General features: G+C 42.7%; 1 protein-coding gene across 2 annotated transcripts in view; it reads right to left on the bottom strand.

Annotated features, from left to right (window-relative positions):
• COMMD6 (COMM domain containing 6) overlaps nt 1-17,478 on the bottom strand; it is a 30,373-nt gene extending 12,895 nt beyond the window's left edge. The window contains exons 1-4 of one of the 2 annotated variants that reach the window (XM_077483114.1): nt 17,322-17,477; nt 14,229-14,287; nt 11,382-11,447; nt 10,091-10,167 (exon numbers count right to left, since the gene is read on the bottom strand). In XM_077483114.1, the coding sequence (XP_077339240.1) occupies nt 10,091-10,167; nt 11,382-11,447; nt 14,229-14,287; nt 17,322-17,349 (230 nt within the window). In that variant the 5' untranslated portion in view covers nt 17,350-17,477. Of the gene's footprint in view, nt 1-10,090; nt 10,168-11,381; nt 11,448-14,228; nt 14,288-17,321 lie in introns of both variants that reach the window. The other variant, XM_077483116.1, reaches the window with a different exon arrangement.
• Nucleotides 17,479-17,820: the final 342 nt, after the last annotated feature.

Raw genomic sequence — 17,820 nt, 5'->3', positions numbered from 1 at the left:
TTGTGCCTTTACCAGCAAATATCTTGCTTCTATCTCTCCTGCTGCCGACCGTATCCTCGCTACCTTTCGTTACCGACATTTGGCTTGCTCCTGGACTACGCTTCTGCTGAATCCCAACCTGCAACTATTGGTTACAGACTTTTGGCTTGTTTCTCAACTACGCTTCCGCTTGATCTCTACCTGCTATATCTGCTAACCCGGCAGACCCCCGGCTTGCTCACCTCCTGGTGGGGCTACCCTGAGGACCGCGACCTGGCACTAACACGCAGCCAAGCCCATCTCCACCTTTGGGAGCTCTGGTGAATACCGGTTAGTGCTTAGACCCCGCACCTCAGGTGAACCTGTGCCATCAGCCAGGGTGACCTGTGTGAATATCTGCTCTGCTGCTATAGCTACTGGTCTCCGAGCCTGACTCCAGATCGTGACACACACACACACACACACACACACACACACAATATACACACAATTTTTTTTTATAGCAAAAAGTAAAAAATAGTTTTTTTTTTTCAAAATTGTCGTTCTTTTTTGTTTATGGCGCAAAAAAATTAAAACCACAGAAGTGATCAAATACCATCAAAAGAAAGCTCTATTTGTGGGGGGGAAAAAAAAGACATCAGTTTTGTTTGGGGACAATGTTGCACGGCCATGCAATTGTCAGTTAAAGCGATGCTTTGCAGTATCGCAAAAAAGAATGATTGAAGTGCATTATTTCTATTATTGCGTTGTTATATAAAATTAATAGTACAACTCATCATAATGCAGAATCAGTGGGAGCCCTCAGCGTGTCACTTGCCACGTCCCCTGCCACAACACATTGCACATTTTGGATAACATTGCAGATTGTCACTTGTGATGTCACCTGCCACACGCTGCAGACTGTCACATCACTGTTGCAGACTGTCACTTGCCACAATGTCACCTGCCACACACTGCGGATTGTCACTTGCCAAGTCATCTGCCACACATTGCGGATTGTCACTTGCTATGTCCCAGAGTGAAGGCAGGCAGCAGAGAGATTATGTAATCTCTCTGCTGCCTGCAGCTGCACAGTGAGGGTGGAACTGCAGTGATGCAGGGCGGACGGTGAGATGATGTCATCACTCTGCTCCCCCGCTCGCTGGCCTGCCGATTGGCCAGCAAGCTCGCTCACCTGCTGACTAGCCTGCCCGCTCACTCACTGCTCCCTCCCTGGGCAGCGAGTGCTCTGCCCACATGCTCCTGTTACCTCGGTGCCTGGCTTCCTCACAGTGGGATAAGCAGCAGAGCGGGCTAGCTGGTGGGCATCAATTTGCCACCCCCCTGAAACTGCTGCCTGTGACAGATGGTCCCACCGGGTCCCATGGTAAGCTTGGCCCTGAGTGTACCATCCTAAAGATTAAAGTACAACTGCAGGGGAAAGAAAAAAAAAAAACTTTTGGGGAAGAGAAAGTTAAAAAGATTGTGAGGGGTTAAATGATAACTAAAAGCAAAACCTTTTTTTTGGATAGAGGGGAGAGGGATTAGAACACCCATCAGACTTTTATTACTGTCTGCTCCCCCATTAGGGAGATTCCTCCCCTCCATGTTATGTTTATTGTTATCACTGATAGTAAAAGTAAAACACAAATTTTGGGTCGTTCCCATAACAGTAATATAGTGGAAATCTTCCAATGGGGACACTAGTTCTGGGGACAGGCATTCCCTCACAGTGAACAGATTTTCTCCCACTTCCTGTTTTGGCTATGGACCAAGCAGTGAAGGGAAATCTCCCCTATGGAATACAGACGGCAAATACAATTTACATAGAAATGTGTAATAGTCTTCTTATAAAAACTTTCATATTATGGTATTCAATTCTTAATTAATACATGCACATAATAAGAAACAATTACTCGCACACATAACTTAATAAACTGAGTAATTGATGTTATCTGCTCTAGTCCAGTTAGACTCTAACTGGACTGTGAACTTCTGTGCTTAACTCCCTCTGCTGGTCAAAAAAACATAATACAGATCCTTCCAATGTAAGTTTTACACTACCTAATGACACTTGCAGAAGGACGTTTGTTAGTTTGAGTAATCTGTGGAGCTATGAGAACAAACAAGAGCAGCAAATTCACAAACTCCACAGAATCCCCAAGATAGCCAGACTAGACATCTGAGGGGTAGGATTGGCAGATACTATTACCACCTGTTCTGATGTGCAATGCCAACTCGTGATGGACCCATCATTTAAATGACTGCTGGGCTTAATATGGGGGATGCCGTAGCTAACCTTCTGAAACCAAAGACAAGCATGCAGATCATGAATTTCAGAGTCACTCCAGCACATTTAATCTACAAACTATTTTCAGGAAAAGTATTGATGCGGTTGGATGTGCATGACATCCAGAAAGCCAGCATTTTCAGGGAAGTAAAGGCAGCCACCAGAAAATACATACAACATATCATATGGACATATGAAAGAGCTGCTGGTACTGCTCATAGCAACTTTTCCTCTTCATTTTGTCAGCTGACAGTTTGCCATGGGTAATCCAGCAAATTTGCATTTCACAGTTTTGCACATATGGTCCATGTCACATTAGCGATTCTTTTGCAGACAGCACCTCACTAGTGAGAAACACTGCTAAAATATACAATAAAATTACCTGCTTTCATCTGTTGCTCCCTTCCCAGCTGGATGCATTGCATCTCCTCCAGTCAGTAAAGGAGCAACACATGCAAACTAGCGAGTATTTTATTGCCCTGCTGTTCTCTGTATATCATCCTGTTCCTGCCAACATCTTAAAAAAAAAAAAAAAAAAAAAAGAGAAAGAAGGAAGGATCTCCGACATGGAAGCCTGTCTCACAAGGATTTCGTTATTGGAGATGCAGAGTAAACTATTGTTAAACTGGTGCAAGATACAGGGGGAAAAAATAAATAAAAAATAAATAAAAAGGGGGTCAACTGTGCTCAGTTAGTAAATCGAAAAAAAAATAAAAAAAATTCTAAAACACAGTTTGATGCACATTAACAAGAATGCACTATAAAACTATGTGATAAATGTATGGCCCATAGTTTTCATACAAGGCTCATAATTTAGCAGCACAGAATATGTAAAAGAGCAAGATTGTGGGTATAGCATGCTGAAATGGTCTCAGAGATAATTCTAAAGGCCCATTCACACTATGGTGTTTCTGTAATGCGAGAGTTACTGCAAAACACTCTGCAATCCAATGCACCTTGCTGATGAATATGCGTTGCAGCACAAGGCTATGCATTAAAAGATATGGTGCCAAAAAGTAGTGCACTGCACAGAAATACATGCGTCACACGACGAGTTGAAATGGCATTCAGAATGATTGACACTGCATTGCACCAACACATGCAGCATGTGTTACTGTTGCGCGCACACACAAAATATAATATAATATATATATATATATATATATATATATATATATATATATATATATATATATATACACACACACACACACACACACACACATACATACATACATACACACACACACACATACATACATACATACATACATACATATTAGTGTGTGGGGGGGGGGGGGGATTGTTTGATCCCCTGCAGATTTTGTAAGTTTGCACACTTACAAAGAAATGAATACATTTTTATCATAAGTTTAATTTAAATAATAGAGACAGAAGAGACAGTGAGTAAAATAGGTATTCAATCCCCAAGAAAAACAGGATTTTTAAAACAGCTTACCAGTAAAATCCTTTTCTTTAATGTACATCAGGGGACACAGAGGTCCCTCCCTTCTTGGTATACACTTGTATTGCTTGGCTACAAAACTGAGGACTATGACATATTTCCTGGGGTGCCAACCCCTGGATCCACACCAAGAAACATATGCCTTCCAGACTCTATAGTAAATGATTCTGGAGGCCGGATTCCTGGTATTAATCAAGGTAGACACTACCGAAAGAGACAACCCACGATCCTTTAGAATGTGGGTCTCAATAGCCAAACCGTTAAATTTAGCAACTGTAAGGTAGGATGGCATACCGGACCTTGTGCGAGAAGGTCTGGCCATAATGGCAGCGTCCAAGGGACTCCTACTGCCATCTTTATGATCTCGGCAAACCAAGATATTCTGGGCCATGCTGGGGCCACCAGAATTACCTCCTTTCGCCCCTGCTTGATCCTGCGAAGAAGACACAGAAGTAGCAGAACTGGAGGAAACACATAGATCAGTGAAAACTGATCCCATGGAAAAACAAATGCGCCTGTTCCGCATGCTAGCGGAAACCCTCGTTCTCGACACAAAGTTGTCGACTTTGTTGTTGAATCTGGACATGAACAGGCCCATGTCCGGATTACCCCATTTCTGACATAATGCTAGAAAGATGTCAGGGTGAATAGACCATTCCCCCGGAAATAATTGTTGGCGACTCAAGTAGTCCGCCTGCCAATTCCCTATTCCTGGAATGAATATTGCCGACAGGCAAGGAATGTTGTGTTCTGCCCAAGCTAGAACATGATACACCTCTTTTTGGGCTGCATGACTTCTCGTGCCCCCTGGTGATTAATGTGAGCCACTGCCGTGGCATTGTCGGACTGAATCCTGACAGTACAATCCGGTAGTCTGACTGTCCAAGACTCTAGGGCCAGACGTACTGCCCGAATCTCCAAAATGTTGATAGCTAAGGTCCTCTCTAACTTGGACCATCTCCCCTGGACAGAATCTTCTTCCAGGACTGCTCCCCAGCCTAGAAGACTGGCATCTGTTATCACCACCTTCCAGGAAACTGGTAGAAACGATTTTCCCTTTTGGAGGTCGCTGGATAGCAACCACCAATTTAGGCTCTGACATACGTCGGGAGCCAAGCGTGTTGGAAAATCCAAGGCCTGAACCTTTTTGTTCCAGGCCGACAGGATGGTTCTTGGAAGCAGTTTTGAGTGAAACTGCGCGTAAGGGACGGCCTCGAAGGAGGCCACCATTTTCCCCAACAATCTCATGCACAACCAAATGGAAGGATTTTTCTCTGCTTGAGTTAAATTAGTCCTATAAATCGATTCTTGTCTGGGCTAAGAATACCTTCTTCTGTACGGTATCTATGACTAGCCACAAGTACTGTAATCTCGTTAACGGTTTTGAGGATTTATCTTTTTTCTAGGTTGAGTATCCAACCTAGAGATTCCAGGTAGTTTACAGCTGTGACCAGACTCTGGTTTAGACCTGAGACTGAATAATATATTAAAAGTAGATTGTCTAAATAGGCTTTGACAGTTATGCCTTGAGCCCTTAATCTGGCTAAAGGAGGTGCCAGAATTATTGAGAACACCCGTGGTGCTGTGGCTAGACCGAAAGGCAGGGCCACAAACTGAAAATAATAATTTTCTATTTCAAAGCGGAGAAATTTCTGGTGAGCGAGAAATATTGGCACGTGGAGATATGCATCTTTGATATCGATTGAAGCCAAAAACTCCCCTCCTTGCAGGATGGAAACAACCGATCGAATTGACTCCATGAGAAAGGATCAGATGTTCAAGTGCCGATTCAGATCTTTGAGATCTAGAATGGGTCTTACCTCTCTGTTTGGTTTTGGAACCGTGAAAAGGTTTGAATAAAAACTGTGGATACTGGACTGGACTGTGATAATAGATGATCCAGAGCTAGAAAGAAAGACTTTTTCTCTGGATCCTTGGGAACATTTCACCTTACAAAATGAGGAGGCGGAAACTCTCGGAACTCTAGTTTATAACCTAGAGAAACTGCAGAAGCCACCCATCTGTCTTGACATCCAATTTAGTAAGAGAGCACAAGCAACCTGTCTTGTGATGCTACTCCTTCTATATTAGGGTCCTCGGAAGATAAATAAGTATCTTCCAAATCTTTGGGAAGATCTACCTGATCACCAGCCTCCTGCACCTCAATAAGAGGGTCCTGAGCACTAGATGGGGATCTGCTATGTTTGGCCCCACTATGGAGAGATAACATCTTCTTTTCCAAATTTACAAATTACAAATCTTCTTTTCCAAATTACAAATTGTAGAAGAAAACCTGTTGTGCGATATATACAGGGACTGAAGTGTCTAGCACAGTTGCAACAACAGTTTCCCCTGACGGCTCAATCTGACCAGTGGCATCCCTCTCAGAGGAGGATGACATTCTTTTGGAAATGGATTTAGTTTGTTGTGAAACCATTGACCCCTTTAGAACCCTTAGAGGAGTTCCTGGTCCCTTTACCACTCATAGCCTGAAGCACAAAGCAGAGGCACTACCAGCAAAAGATAGTACACTGTTAGGATATAGGCCAGCGCTATAAGCTACCATTAATAATGGGGATTTATGGGGCGCTCTAATTAATTGATTTAAATAAATTAATTCAAATCCTACTTAGTGAGCCATAGTGATAGCAAAAATAAATATCCGGTACCTTCGTTGTCAGCCTGACGGCTTGGAACGCACGCCATAATGGCGGCTCGTAGTGGGAATACTCCTGCCAGCGAATCCCAAATTGAAAGGCGAGCAGCCCCAGTGCCGGGTCAGGCGCACACCAAGGAGCCATTTGGCTACATTTTAAACTCTTTATTTTAAATAAAAACAGTATTACGCTATGGATGTTTCTTGCTCTTTCCATATATCCCATTTGAGTCTGTGAAGAGGGAGAGATTTTTTCCTATGTACCCATGCCATTATTCATGTGAATAGGCACAAACCTGTACAGGTGTTGTTTGACTTACTTTTTAATTAAAGTGGTCAACGGATCTGGTAAGCAGACTGCATTTTCAATCACGATTGGGTGTCGTTTGTTGAGATCTCTGGTGAAGGTGTATGCAACTTATTTGGAAGAATTTTTTTTCACATCTTGCAAGAGTTTCTATGCTGGTGGATTTGGAATCACTAATCTTATAGATTTTTGTGTTACATGGATAGGACTTTTTGAATATAAGATTACAAACAATTTAATCAGTTTGGAATTAATTGTTTTGTAGCCACATGATCACAAATGGTATTAATTTGATAGATACACTGTAAGCATTCATTTATGCTATATTTATATTACATTTGTTTTTTTATTTATTTTTGCTATCACTATGGCTCACCAAGTAGGATTTGAATTTGTCTATTTAAATCAATTAATTACAGCGCCCCATAAATCACCATTATCACATCATTGAGGAGTTTTACACTCCCTATCAAGGGTGCAGCTTTTTGTTACACATTTATTTATTGGCTTCTTGGCGCGGAGTTCACGCAATTGATTTGCAATTGTTTTTACACAAGCTACCATTAATACCTAGCCTGGTAAAGTATAATGTGTCAAACGGAATGCCTGTATCACCAAATCTGAAACAAGCCATCCTCCTGCTCATGTGTCCCTCCACAGCCAGCAGCAGCTACACACAGGGTTTTAACAACTTCCTCTATGTGTGGCTGGCTTCTGACGCCATTAGCCACGCCCCCCTCGTGCTAATTACGCCCCCCCCATTCTTTCAAAACAAAGTGTCTTCCCGTGCGAACGGCGCCCTGCAGGCGATAAATCTACCGCCGAGCAGCCGCGTGGTCTGTCTTTTTTTTTTTTAAAGAAATACTTTTGGCATACAAGTCCCCTGAAGGGGAAAAAAACAACAACATTGGGGGCACAGGAGGAGAACCAGACCCCCCCCCCTTCTTACCGGAGGATCTGCTTGTGGCCCGATGGAGAGTAGAAATTAGGGCTTCTGATACAGTGCTGTTTCCAGCATCAGGTGGTGAATACTCAATACAGCCCCCAGTGGTGACACATAGGCATGACAACAGTATAACTTAAAAAGGAGAAATTCTTAAAGCGGAGGTCTACCCCCGCTGCCTGCTGGGAAACACACGGATCCCAGAGACAGCTGGACCATCCTTATTGCGCAGCGCGACTCGCGCATGCGCAGTAGGGAACTGGGAAATGAAGCCGAAAGGCTCCACTTCCTGATTCCCACAGCCAAGATGGCGGCGGCAGCACCCGAGAGACGATCGAGAGATCGGCTTCGGGTGCCGACATCGCGGGCGCGCTGGGCGGGTAAGTGTCATTATTTTAAAAGTCAGCAGCTGCAGTATTTGTAGCTGCTGGCTTTAAAAAAAAAAAAAAAAAAAAAAAAAAACCAGAAAGAGTGGACCAAAATCCCTCCCGAGTTGTGTGCAAACCTGGTAACCAAGTACAATAAATATCTTACCTCTGTGCTTGCCAACAAGTATTTCTCCCCCAAGTACTAAGACTGGCCATACACCTATAGATTATCTACAGATTTTCTATGGTCAGATGGAAAAAGTGGAACAGATTCCTCCATCTACGCTAACCGTGTGGATGGAAGAATCTCCCACTGGCCCACGTTTCTATATCTTGCTGGTCGGCAAGCTGGCTCTCACAATAGATGAGCATTCTGATTGGGTGCAGGCATTGTTTAGGTTGAGAGCCAGCGGGCCAACTAGCAAGATACTGAAGCTTGGCCCAGTGGGAGATTCCTCTATCCACACAGTTTAGCATACATGGAGAAATCTGTTGCACTTTTTCCATCTCACCATAGAAGATCTGCAGATAATCTATAGGTGTATGACCAGCTTAAGTCATGTTTTGCTTGGGGACTAAATACTTATATTACTCACTGAACTGCAGCTTAATATACTGTATAACATTTGTATCATGTGTTTTTTTGGGATTTTTGGCTGATATTCTGCCGTCATCTAACCACTTAAACATCGACCCCGCTTTTTGAGATTTGTTGTTTACAAGTTAAAAATGGTTAGTTTTTTTTTGCTAGAAAATTACTTAGAACCCCAAAACATTATATTTTTTATAAGAAAACAGTAAAGTTAGCCCAATTGTTTTCTAGATTGCGAAAGATAACGTTACGCCTAGTAAATTTATAACCAACATGTCATGCTTCAAAACTCACCCGCTCGTGGAATGGCGACAAACTTAAAAATCTCCATTGGCGACGTTTAAAACATTTCTACAGGTTACCAGTTTTGAGTTACAGAGGAGGTCTAGAATTATTGCTCTCACACTAACAATCGTGGTGATAGTAGCCCATTATGTGTCACTTACCTGACACAGGAGCCAGCGAAGTCGCCGCTGTCCCCTGTAGTCCGCCGCATCCATCTTGCTTGTGGCGTCTCGCAGCTCCGCCGAATGACAGCGGCGAAGCTGCGATGACGTCACTCCCGCGCATGCGCACGGGAGTGGCGTCTCGCAGCTCCGCCGCTGTCATTCGGCAAAGCCGCGATGACGTCACTCCCGCGCATGCGCACGGGAGTCGACAAATGCGGCAGCTCCAGTCTTGGAACTGCCGCGTTTAGTGCGCCTGCGCGCCGCTGTCTACGGCGCATGCGCCGTAGACAGCGGTGCCCGTTTTCGGGCAAATATCTCCTAAACCATATAGGTTTAGGAGATATTTCTTGGACCTACAGGTAAGCCTTAATCTAGGCTTACCTGTAGGTCAAAGTGGTTTGTAAGGGTTTACTTCCTCTTTAAGGCAGTGCTGGAAAATAATGGTGGCCACACAAAATATTGACACTTTAGGCCAAATTTGGACATTTTCACTTATGGGTGTACTCACTTTTGTTGCCTGCAGTTTAGACATTAATGGCTTTGTTGATTTATTTTGAGGGGACAGCAAATATACACTGTTATACAAGCTGTACACTCACTACTTTACATTGTAACAAAGTGTAATTTCTTCAGTGTTGCCACATGAAAAGACAAAATAAAATATTTACAAAAATATGAGGGGTGTGCGCACTTTATGATAGATATCCATCAGTTTTTCTCAACTCCAGTCCTCAAGGAGTCCCAACAGGTCATGTTTTCAGGCTTTCCATTATTTTGCACAGGCGATTTGATCAGGTTTCACTACCTTAGTAATTACCACAGCTTTATCATCTGAGGAAAATCCTGAAAACATGACCTGTTGGGGTGCCTTAAGGACTGGAGTTGAGAAACACAGAGTATATATATATATATATATATATATATATATACATACATACATACATACACACATACATACACACACAGTATATAAAACGTATTTCTGCTGGGTTAATTGGCCATTGGTTCCAACAGAAATACCTTTGTGCCATGGTGCAATTTTTTACAGTGTTATGGGTTTACCTGAACAGGCAGGTCACTGCACTGATCACGTTTCTAACTTCATCAATGCTGGCTTCCACACCAATCGCTTGAAATCTCTGTTAATAAAGATGACAGGAATTGGAAATTTTGTGGATAATCGGTAAAATAGAAGGCAAGAGGCATAGGTCTACAATAGCAGGCATTTTCCAACACTGAGCTGACAGGAAAAGGGCACAGTGGGATATACATCTTTGGTAACACATAAGGATGTCCTATTAGAGTTTTACAAAGTACCTATTTCCTAATAGTAATTGTTAACTTGGATTAATGTTTAACCTACCAAAACATTGTTGTCATGGAACAGCTCTGACTGAGCATTCTGGAAACCTGAAGTCCCGGAGAAGTCTGGTTGGAACACACCAGAGCTAACAGGTCCACACCTGCCATTGCGAACAATGTCATAATGTCAGCCACTTCTTTAAAGAGGAAGTAAAGGCAAAAAAAAAAAAAAAAAAAACACACCCTGCAAGGCAAAGGCATAATGAGCTAGTATGCATAGCATACTAGCTCATTATGAATAACTTACCCGAGAACGAAGCCCCCGAAGCGGTCCTCCATCCTGACTTCCGGGTCTCGCTGCTCCGGCGCTATGATTTGCCGGAGCAGCGATGACGTCACTTCCACGCATGCGCACGAGAGCAGACACTTGTGGCATATCGCCGTGATCTGCAACCTGCTGGCTGTCTTTGGGTAAATATCTCCTAAACCGTATAGGTTTAGGAGATATTTCTTGGACCTACAGGTGAGCCTTAATCTAGGGTTACCTGTAAGGTCAAAGTTGGTTGTAAGGGTTTACAACCACTTTAAGTTTCCTTCTTACCCCAGATGTACTTTAAAGGGGTTGTAAAGCCTTCTGTGTGTAGCAGCCCCCCTTCCACTTACCTGAGGTCCATCTAGTTCAGCGATGTCCATGAACGTCTCCGTCTGAGATTCTCATTCCTGATTGGCTGAGACACAGCAGCGGTGCCATTGGCTCCTGCTGCTGTCAAAGTCAGCGAGCCAATCAGGGGGGAGAGGGGGCGGGGCCGGGGCTCTGTGTCTGAATGGATGCAGGAAGCTGTGACTCAGCTCAGGTGCCCCCATAGCAAACTTGCTGTGGGGGCACTCACCAAGGAGGGAGGGGCCAGGAGCACAGAAGAGGGACCCGAGAAGAGGAGGATCTGGGCTGCTCTGTGCAAATCCACTGCAACAGAGGAGGGAAGTATAACATTTGTTATTTTCATAGAAAAAAAAAAATAAACAAACCTTAACAATCACTTTAAGCCCATACCTGACAAAAATGAGTTTGATCCACCCCAACACTCTGACACTGTAGACAAGAAACAATTTGCTGACACTAGGGAAAAAAAAAAAAAAAAAAAGAGAAAATGTGAAAACATTTCTTAATGTAAATGATATTAACATCTATGTGAAACATTTGATTTGTTTTGGTAAGAAGACACAGTTCTCTCCATATCCTCTATGTACATATAAAGAATTTCAGCAAACGTGATGGCTATATGCAGAAAAGACAAAGATTTTTTTGCCTTTAGTTTTACTTTAATAAAAAAAAGTGTACTGAATGAGGAAAAAAAAGGCTCCAGAGTTTTTTGTTGTAATAAAACACTGATGAAAATGTCCCATCCAAAACCTACTTAAAAAACATGCAAAACACATTTTAAGATCATTCCTTAAAACAAGTGCATGTGACTTCCATTATTGCATATAGAAACATGTAAAGCTGCAGGAATGAAGCCGTGCGAGTGAACTCCCGCATGTCATTCCGGATTTCGGCCGCGATTTCAGAAACATCTGTACAGGTTTCTGCACAGAGGTCAATGTAAATCGCAGCCCAAAATCCCCAAAAGTAGTACTGAAAATATTTTTTGAAATCACACCAGTGTGAACCAGGGCTAAAGCACAGAAGGTTAAATAGGCGTTTAACAGGTCTTGCTTTCTTGGATCCCAGGTTATTGTACCACTGTGTTAATTAGTCATGAAGAAACCCTGTTATCATTTTACCAATGAAATTCTGAACAGATCAGAAAGTTCAATCCATAATGGGTCACAGTAACGTGCCGTAAAATGTGCAGTGCCATCCATTTTTAAATGGTACCCAAATAACACAAACACAATATGAACACTTTGTGTAATCTGGTGTGCTTGAAAAAAAGATGTAGAAGCAATGTGAATTTAGCCTAGGGGCTTGTCTCAGAAATACTGCCATTTTATCCAACAATTAACAAAAATATAATATATATATATATATATATTATATATATATATATATAAAAAATACACACACACACACACACACACACACACACGAGTCACTATCAATGTGAATCATCCCTTTTGCTGAGGGCTGCTGCCTTAGTTCAAAATTCTCTTTGCCTGTTGATTTCTAGACTCAAGATATTTGGTGATATCGCTTCTTTACTGTTCTGGCTGGAGAGGAATCTGTAACTGAGGAAGTGCAGTGCAAGATATCCGTGCTTCTATCCCATTTCATGCACACTGTGCATGGACACATAGGATGACATTGAGCTGCTTCTACAGGCAAAACTACTCTGGAAGCAGTGTTTAAGCCAGTGTGCATGTACCCTCCTGCTTCTATAGAAGTTTTGCGGGTTTTTTTCCCCCTGCCTTAGTAACCGCTCAATGCTATCCTATGTGTCCATGCGCATTAGGACTTTTAGAAACATATTTCAAGAGGCTTTAGAGGCGGAAAAAGAAACCCATCACAAATGCATTTTTTTGAGAGGCGTTTTCAGGCAGAAAAAAAAGCTAAAAGCTCATAAACGCACATTTAGGAGCATTAGGCGCTTTCAAGTGTACATTGATTATAGTGAGGGGAGCAAATAAACTCTCCTGAACTCTTGTGCAATACAAGCTACTATGAGCATTTTTTTCTGCCAGATGTTCTAGAATTTTTTTTTTTTCTGTTCCTAATGTTCATTGCCCCCTCAGTCTGTGCTTTCTGAACCTCTTCTGCCAATTTTTGAATATTACAACCATCAGATCACTAGTCTACAGGGGAGGCTGGGGGTCTGATCTGAGAAAACAAATCCCTGCAACTCTACCATTATGTCTGCCATCATGCAGAGAAAGTGTAAAACTTAATAATGGGGAAAAGATCAACTGCAGTGAGCCCAAAGGTAAAGCAATAATGGGGACTACAGTAGAGCAACTTCTTCTGTTTGTCTTATTTTGTGTCCATCTTCCACAGGTCAAGTCTTCTTTAAACCCCATTCTGTCTGACAACCATGAAATTAGGGGAAATTTTGGTCAAAACACATAGTTGTACAAACCTGACAGAGGGTCTAGCCCTTCCATTCTCTACTAAACATCATTGCCGTCTATGGCAACAATTGAGGGGATATCTCAGCAACAGGCATACAGACAGAGACTTGACCAGTTCTAGGACAAGGTCACCTAGCACCCAGGGTGAACATGCCAAACTGTATGAGCATTATGTATTAGCAAAAATATGTATGAGCATTATGTATTAGCAAAAAAACACCCACAAAAGCACTGAGCACTAATCTACATGTTTACCCCTAGGTATAATTTTGCCCTCCTCCCAGTACAAATCCGCCCCCTGCCAAAATTTCCCCTCAGAACAAATCTTTGTCCCCCCACATGCCTCAAATGCCCCCCCCCCAAAAAAAAACCAAAAACACCCTTCCTAGTACAAATCCTCTACCCCAGAATGTCCCCTTCTAGTACACATGCTTCCACCCCCCCACCCCCGGTCACTTCAAATCCCCCCAAATCCACCTCCCTAGCATAAATCTTGTTGCTCGCCACCTACACAAATCCCCCTAAAACCCCACTCTTAACCACCCCCCCCCCCCCCCCCCCCCGATTTCCCCTCCTAGAACAATACTTACCCCATGCTATTGATCCTTCCAACACAAATCATCCCCCCCCAAACTCCTGGTGTAGCCCCCCACAGCTCACATGATACCACAGTGCCCAGGGCAGCTGTCCCTCGTGCCAACCCCTTGTCCTGGCCTCGGCAGAGGTTCTCATCCCTGATCATTCTATCAAAAATTAAAAGTTATACTGATAATTCAGCCTTATCAATAAAACACATAAGATTTGATAAATGCATTATTAATGTAAAATGACTTACCAGTTCCGCAAACAGGTCAGGTGGTAAAGAGTTAATCAAGTTGCTGGACTTTTCGAAGCCTGTAAGAAAAATTTTATTAGACTGATGGCTCTTTGGTTAATAACATTAGGTAGGAAACCCTGCTACTTCTCATAATAAATCCGTACACTATGGGCCACTTTATAATGGAAAGTAGATATAGCTTTCTCTTCACTGACAGAAACCAGTGCACGCCATGCATGTGCGTAACCTTTCATTTCTAAAAGTCAGAATGCAATGTGGAGCCTGCAGTGTTCCTTGGAGAGATCTCTGCTTTAAGAGCAACTCTGGGCTCACTCAGACAGGGCCAGTGCTACCACTAGGCAAACTAGGCAGCCGCCTAGGGCGCACTGCTGCCTAGGGGCGCCCGACAACTGTTTTCCCTACGCGTCTGCAGGCTGCAGCTTGTAACTAACTCAGGCAGCTGCTTCATCTGACCGCTAGTGTAATTAGAAGTGGAGCCAGCGCTATAGAGGAAGCAGAGCCAAAGCTTTTGGTATAGCACCACCTCCTGTCACATTAGCACGGCAAAGGGGGTGGAGTGAGGGGCGGAGCCAATGGGGAGGCAAAATTAGGTTTTGCCTAGGGTGTCAAAAATCCTTGCACCAGCCCTGCACCCAGAGAACAACATTCAGCATTAGGATCCCTATTCTTTTCAAATTGCGCACATCTCTGAGCTGTCACTCAAAGCTCGAAAAAGTACATGAGCTTTTTTTGCAGACATGTTTTGCGCATTTTGGTCCCAGACTTTAATGGAAGCACGTGGAAATGCACAACACAAAATGTTTTTGTGTACTTTTGCACCTAAATGACTGTTCTTTTCTGGTATCCTCCTTCTCTCTTCCTACGCAGCAGCTTGCAAACACATTCAAAAGCAAAACAAGCAAAAAAGAAAAACGTGTACATGAGCAAACAAAATGCCTGTATAAAAGGATTCCATACGTGCTTACTAGATGTGAATGAAGGCTTAGAGCAGGCCTGTGACAATGTGTACTCACAGTATTAACATCTGTTATCATCCAATCTGTAAGAGTGAAAGTGGAACTAAAACCTCCTATGCCTTTCAGCCATGGAAGCTGCCATCTTTTCTTCTGTTTGATCTGCAACTACCATGATGTTGCACATGCGATCAGTTTTAACAGCAGCTATTTGATGGCTTGACAGTTTGGTTGAGAGCACAAGCAAATGTGGCAGTTAGCAGTAACGGCATGCCAGGAACGTAACTTTTATGAAACGGTTAAATCTAATTTAAAACAAGTTCTGCTTGAGATAGAGATATTATATATATATATATATATATATATATATATATATATATATATATATATATATATATATATATATATATATATATATATATATATATATATATTTTTTTTTTTTTATTAAAGATTTTTTTATTGCGCAGAAAAATATTTTACAAACAATACATCCGACATGGGTTATATCCATAACAATGGGGGGGGGACCACCAAGATGCATTAAGAATAATAACATTGTACATATCAACCATGGCATATCTAAACCAAATATGTTTCCAACTCTGCCATTTTCCCCAGGTATGCACTTTACTTTTTTTTTTTTTTTTTAAACCTAAAACTAGTTGAATACCCCTGAAAAAAAAAAAAACTCCCACCCCAAGGGATGTCCGCCTTCAGTGTCACTTTAGGTAGAATGAAAATAGCCCACCTCTGCTCATACTAGAAAGGCACTTTCTTCCCTCTGTCTAAGTTTCAAGAAGGATGAAATCTACGCAATCCCGCTTGTTATATTTACTCTTTTTTAAAACCTATGCGATGATTATTTTACACTTCTCATCTCCCATCACGCTGTACAAACTCTCTCCCGCCAAGATACATTCTTTCTTAAATACGTAAATGGGAGTGCGAGTTGGGTAGGACCTTCTCCATTGTTCAACCTTAAAGAGCCATCCTACCTGCACATAAGTCATCCACAGTCAACAAATATCAGGAGCAGGGCTACAAGATTATCTTCCGTTGGTACTAGAGTCTCGCAGTTTTCCCAGATTTTTTTCTTCCAAACATCTGTTCTGGCACTGCTCTTCAGAAGAGGGTACTCCCCTGCACATATTTTGAAGCTACCAGAAGGTTTGTCCATTTAGGGTGAAGGTTAGGCAGTTAGTGCTCCTGCCTACCTCTGTAGACATAGGCCATCATCTGATTGGCTATTTACTACATCTTATATCAGGTTCCCTTTACCCGGTAAGCCTTCACTAAAAACTCACCTATTAACCACTTCACGCACCTGTACGTCCATACTTTGACACTAAATACTGTTTTTATGGCAGCAGCCAGCTGCCATAACCCTGGCATTTTCATGAACGGCATGCGTTTCTCTTTAAGGTAAAAGTGGTCTCTGTGGCAGATTTGCCGCAAGAGCACTTTTATTGGTGGCGGGAGAGGGGCCTACCTCCTGCCACGCTCCGGTCATCTCCGCCATTTACCAGAGCCGTTGTAGCAGTGGAGGGAAAGATGGCCCCCGCTCAGCTCCATAGCATTGGAGGGCGAAAGCAACATCAACATAACATTTTAGTGTAAATATGAGATCTAAGGTCTTTTTGAACCCAGATTTCACATTTAAGAGGTGCTGTCATGCTTCTATTACAAGGGATGTTTACATTCCTTATAATAGGAATAAAAGTGACCCAAATGTAAAAATAAAAAGGGATTCTCAACCAGGGTGACAAAGCCTCATTTTGGAAGGATTTCCTCTAACTTCCTTTTTTGGATTGGAGACAGGAAGTGAAGTGAAGTGAAACCTCTCCAATGGGACACGGATGTAAAAACAAATTGAAAAAAAAAAAAAAAAAAAGACAGAGGTTATATCTCAAAATAGAATAAAAAGTTTTGTCTTTAGTATGTGTGTGCCATGTCAGTGATTGTACAATTGAAGAGTAATCTGTGACAGATGAGAACTACTATAGACACAAGTGTAGGATTCCTGTGACATACACAACCAGAGACATTTGCACACACGGGGGTTGCCCCTGGACCTCTGCCACCTCATCCATAGCAATACAAACACATGTGATCTCAGCACACCCCACCCACCTACCTGCTCCTGACAGCTCTCTCTCCAACATCCTTACACCACAGTTCCAGCAATAATTCCCATCATGCCCAGCGGCTGTCACATGAGCTCTAAATCACATGATCGCAAGTTGAGACAGCAGCCACCATGTTTGTATCTGGCACCCAGGCCAGTGAAGCACTGCCTACATTGCCGTGTAATGTAAAAGACTCACACAAATGTACACGCCGTCTATATAAAGCCACTTCGCATAATACTGCGATTTTACTAGTAACCCAGGGTGCTGAATCCACAAGACTAATTTACATAGGGAGAAACAACCATTGGAACCGCCCACAACGAGCTACTTCTGGCCTATCAAATACAAGGGGCGGACACATGAGTCAGGAAGTTGTAGAATGACTGGACGGTTCAGCCTTACGTTACGTCACCCACCACCGGTAGCCAATGCCCTGCTACCCACCACACACGCTTCGTGATCTGGAAGAGTCCATTTGTAGCTGACAAGGGGGATGCTCCATTA

This window comes from Lithobates pipiens, unplaced genomic scaffold (genome assembly GCF_037356315.1).
Source record: "Lithobates pipiens isolate NorthernLeopardFrog02 unplaced genomic scaffold, aLitPip1_a1.2 Scaffold_16, whole genome shotgun sequence".
NCBI classification, from domain to species: Eukaryota; Metazoa; Chordata; class Amphibia; order Anura; family Ranidae; genus Lithobates; species Lithobates pipiens.
The sequence above is the reverse complement of the archived record's forward strand: the minus strand, read 5'-3'. Positions and strand labels throughout refer to the sequence as shown.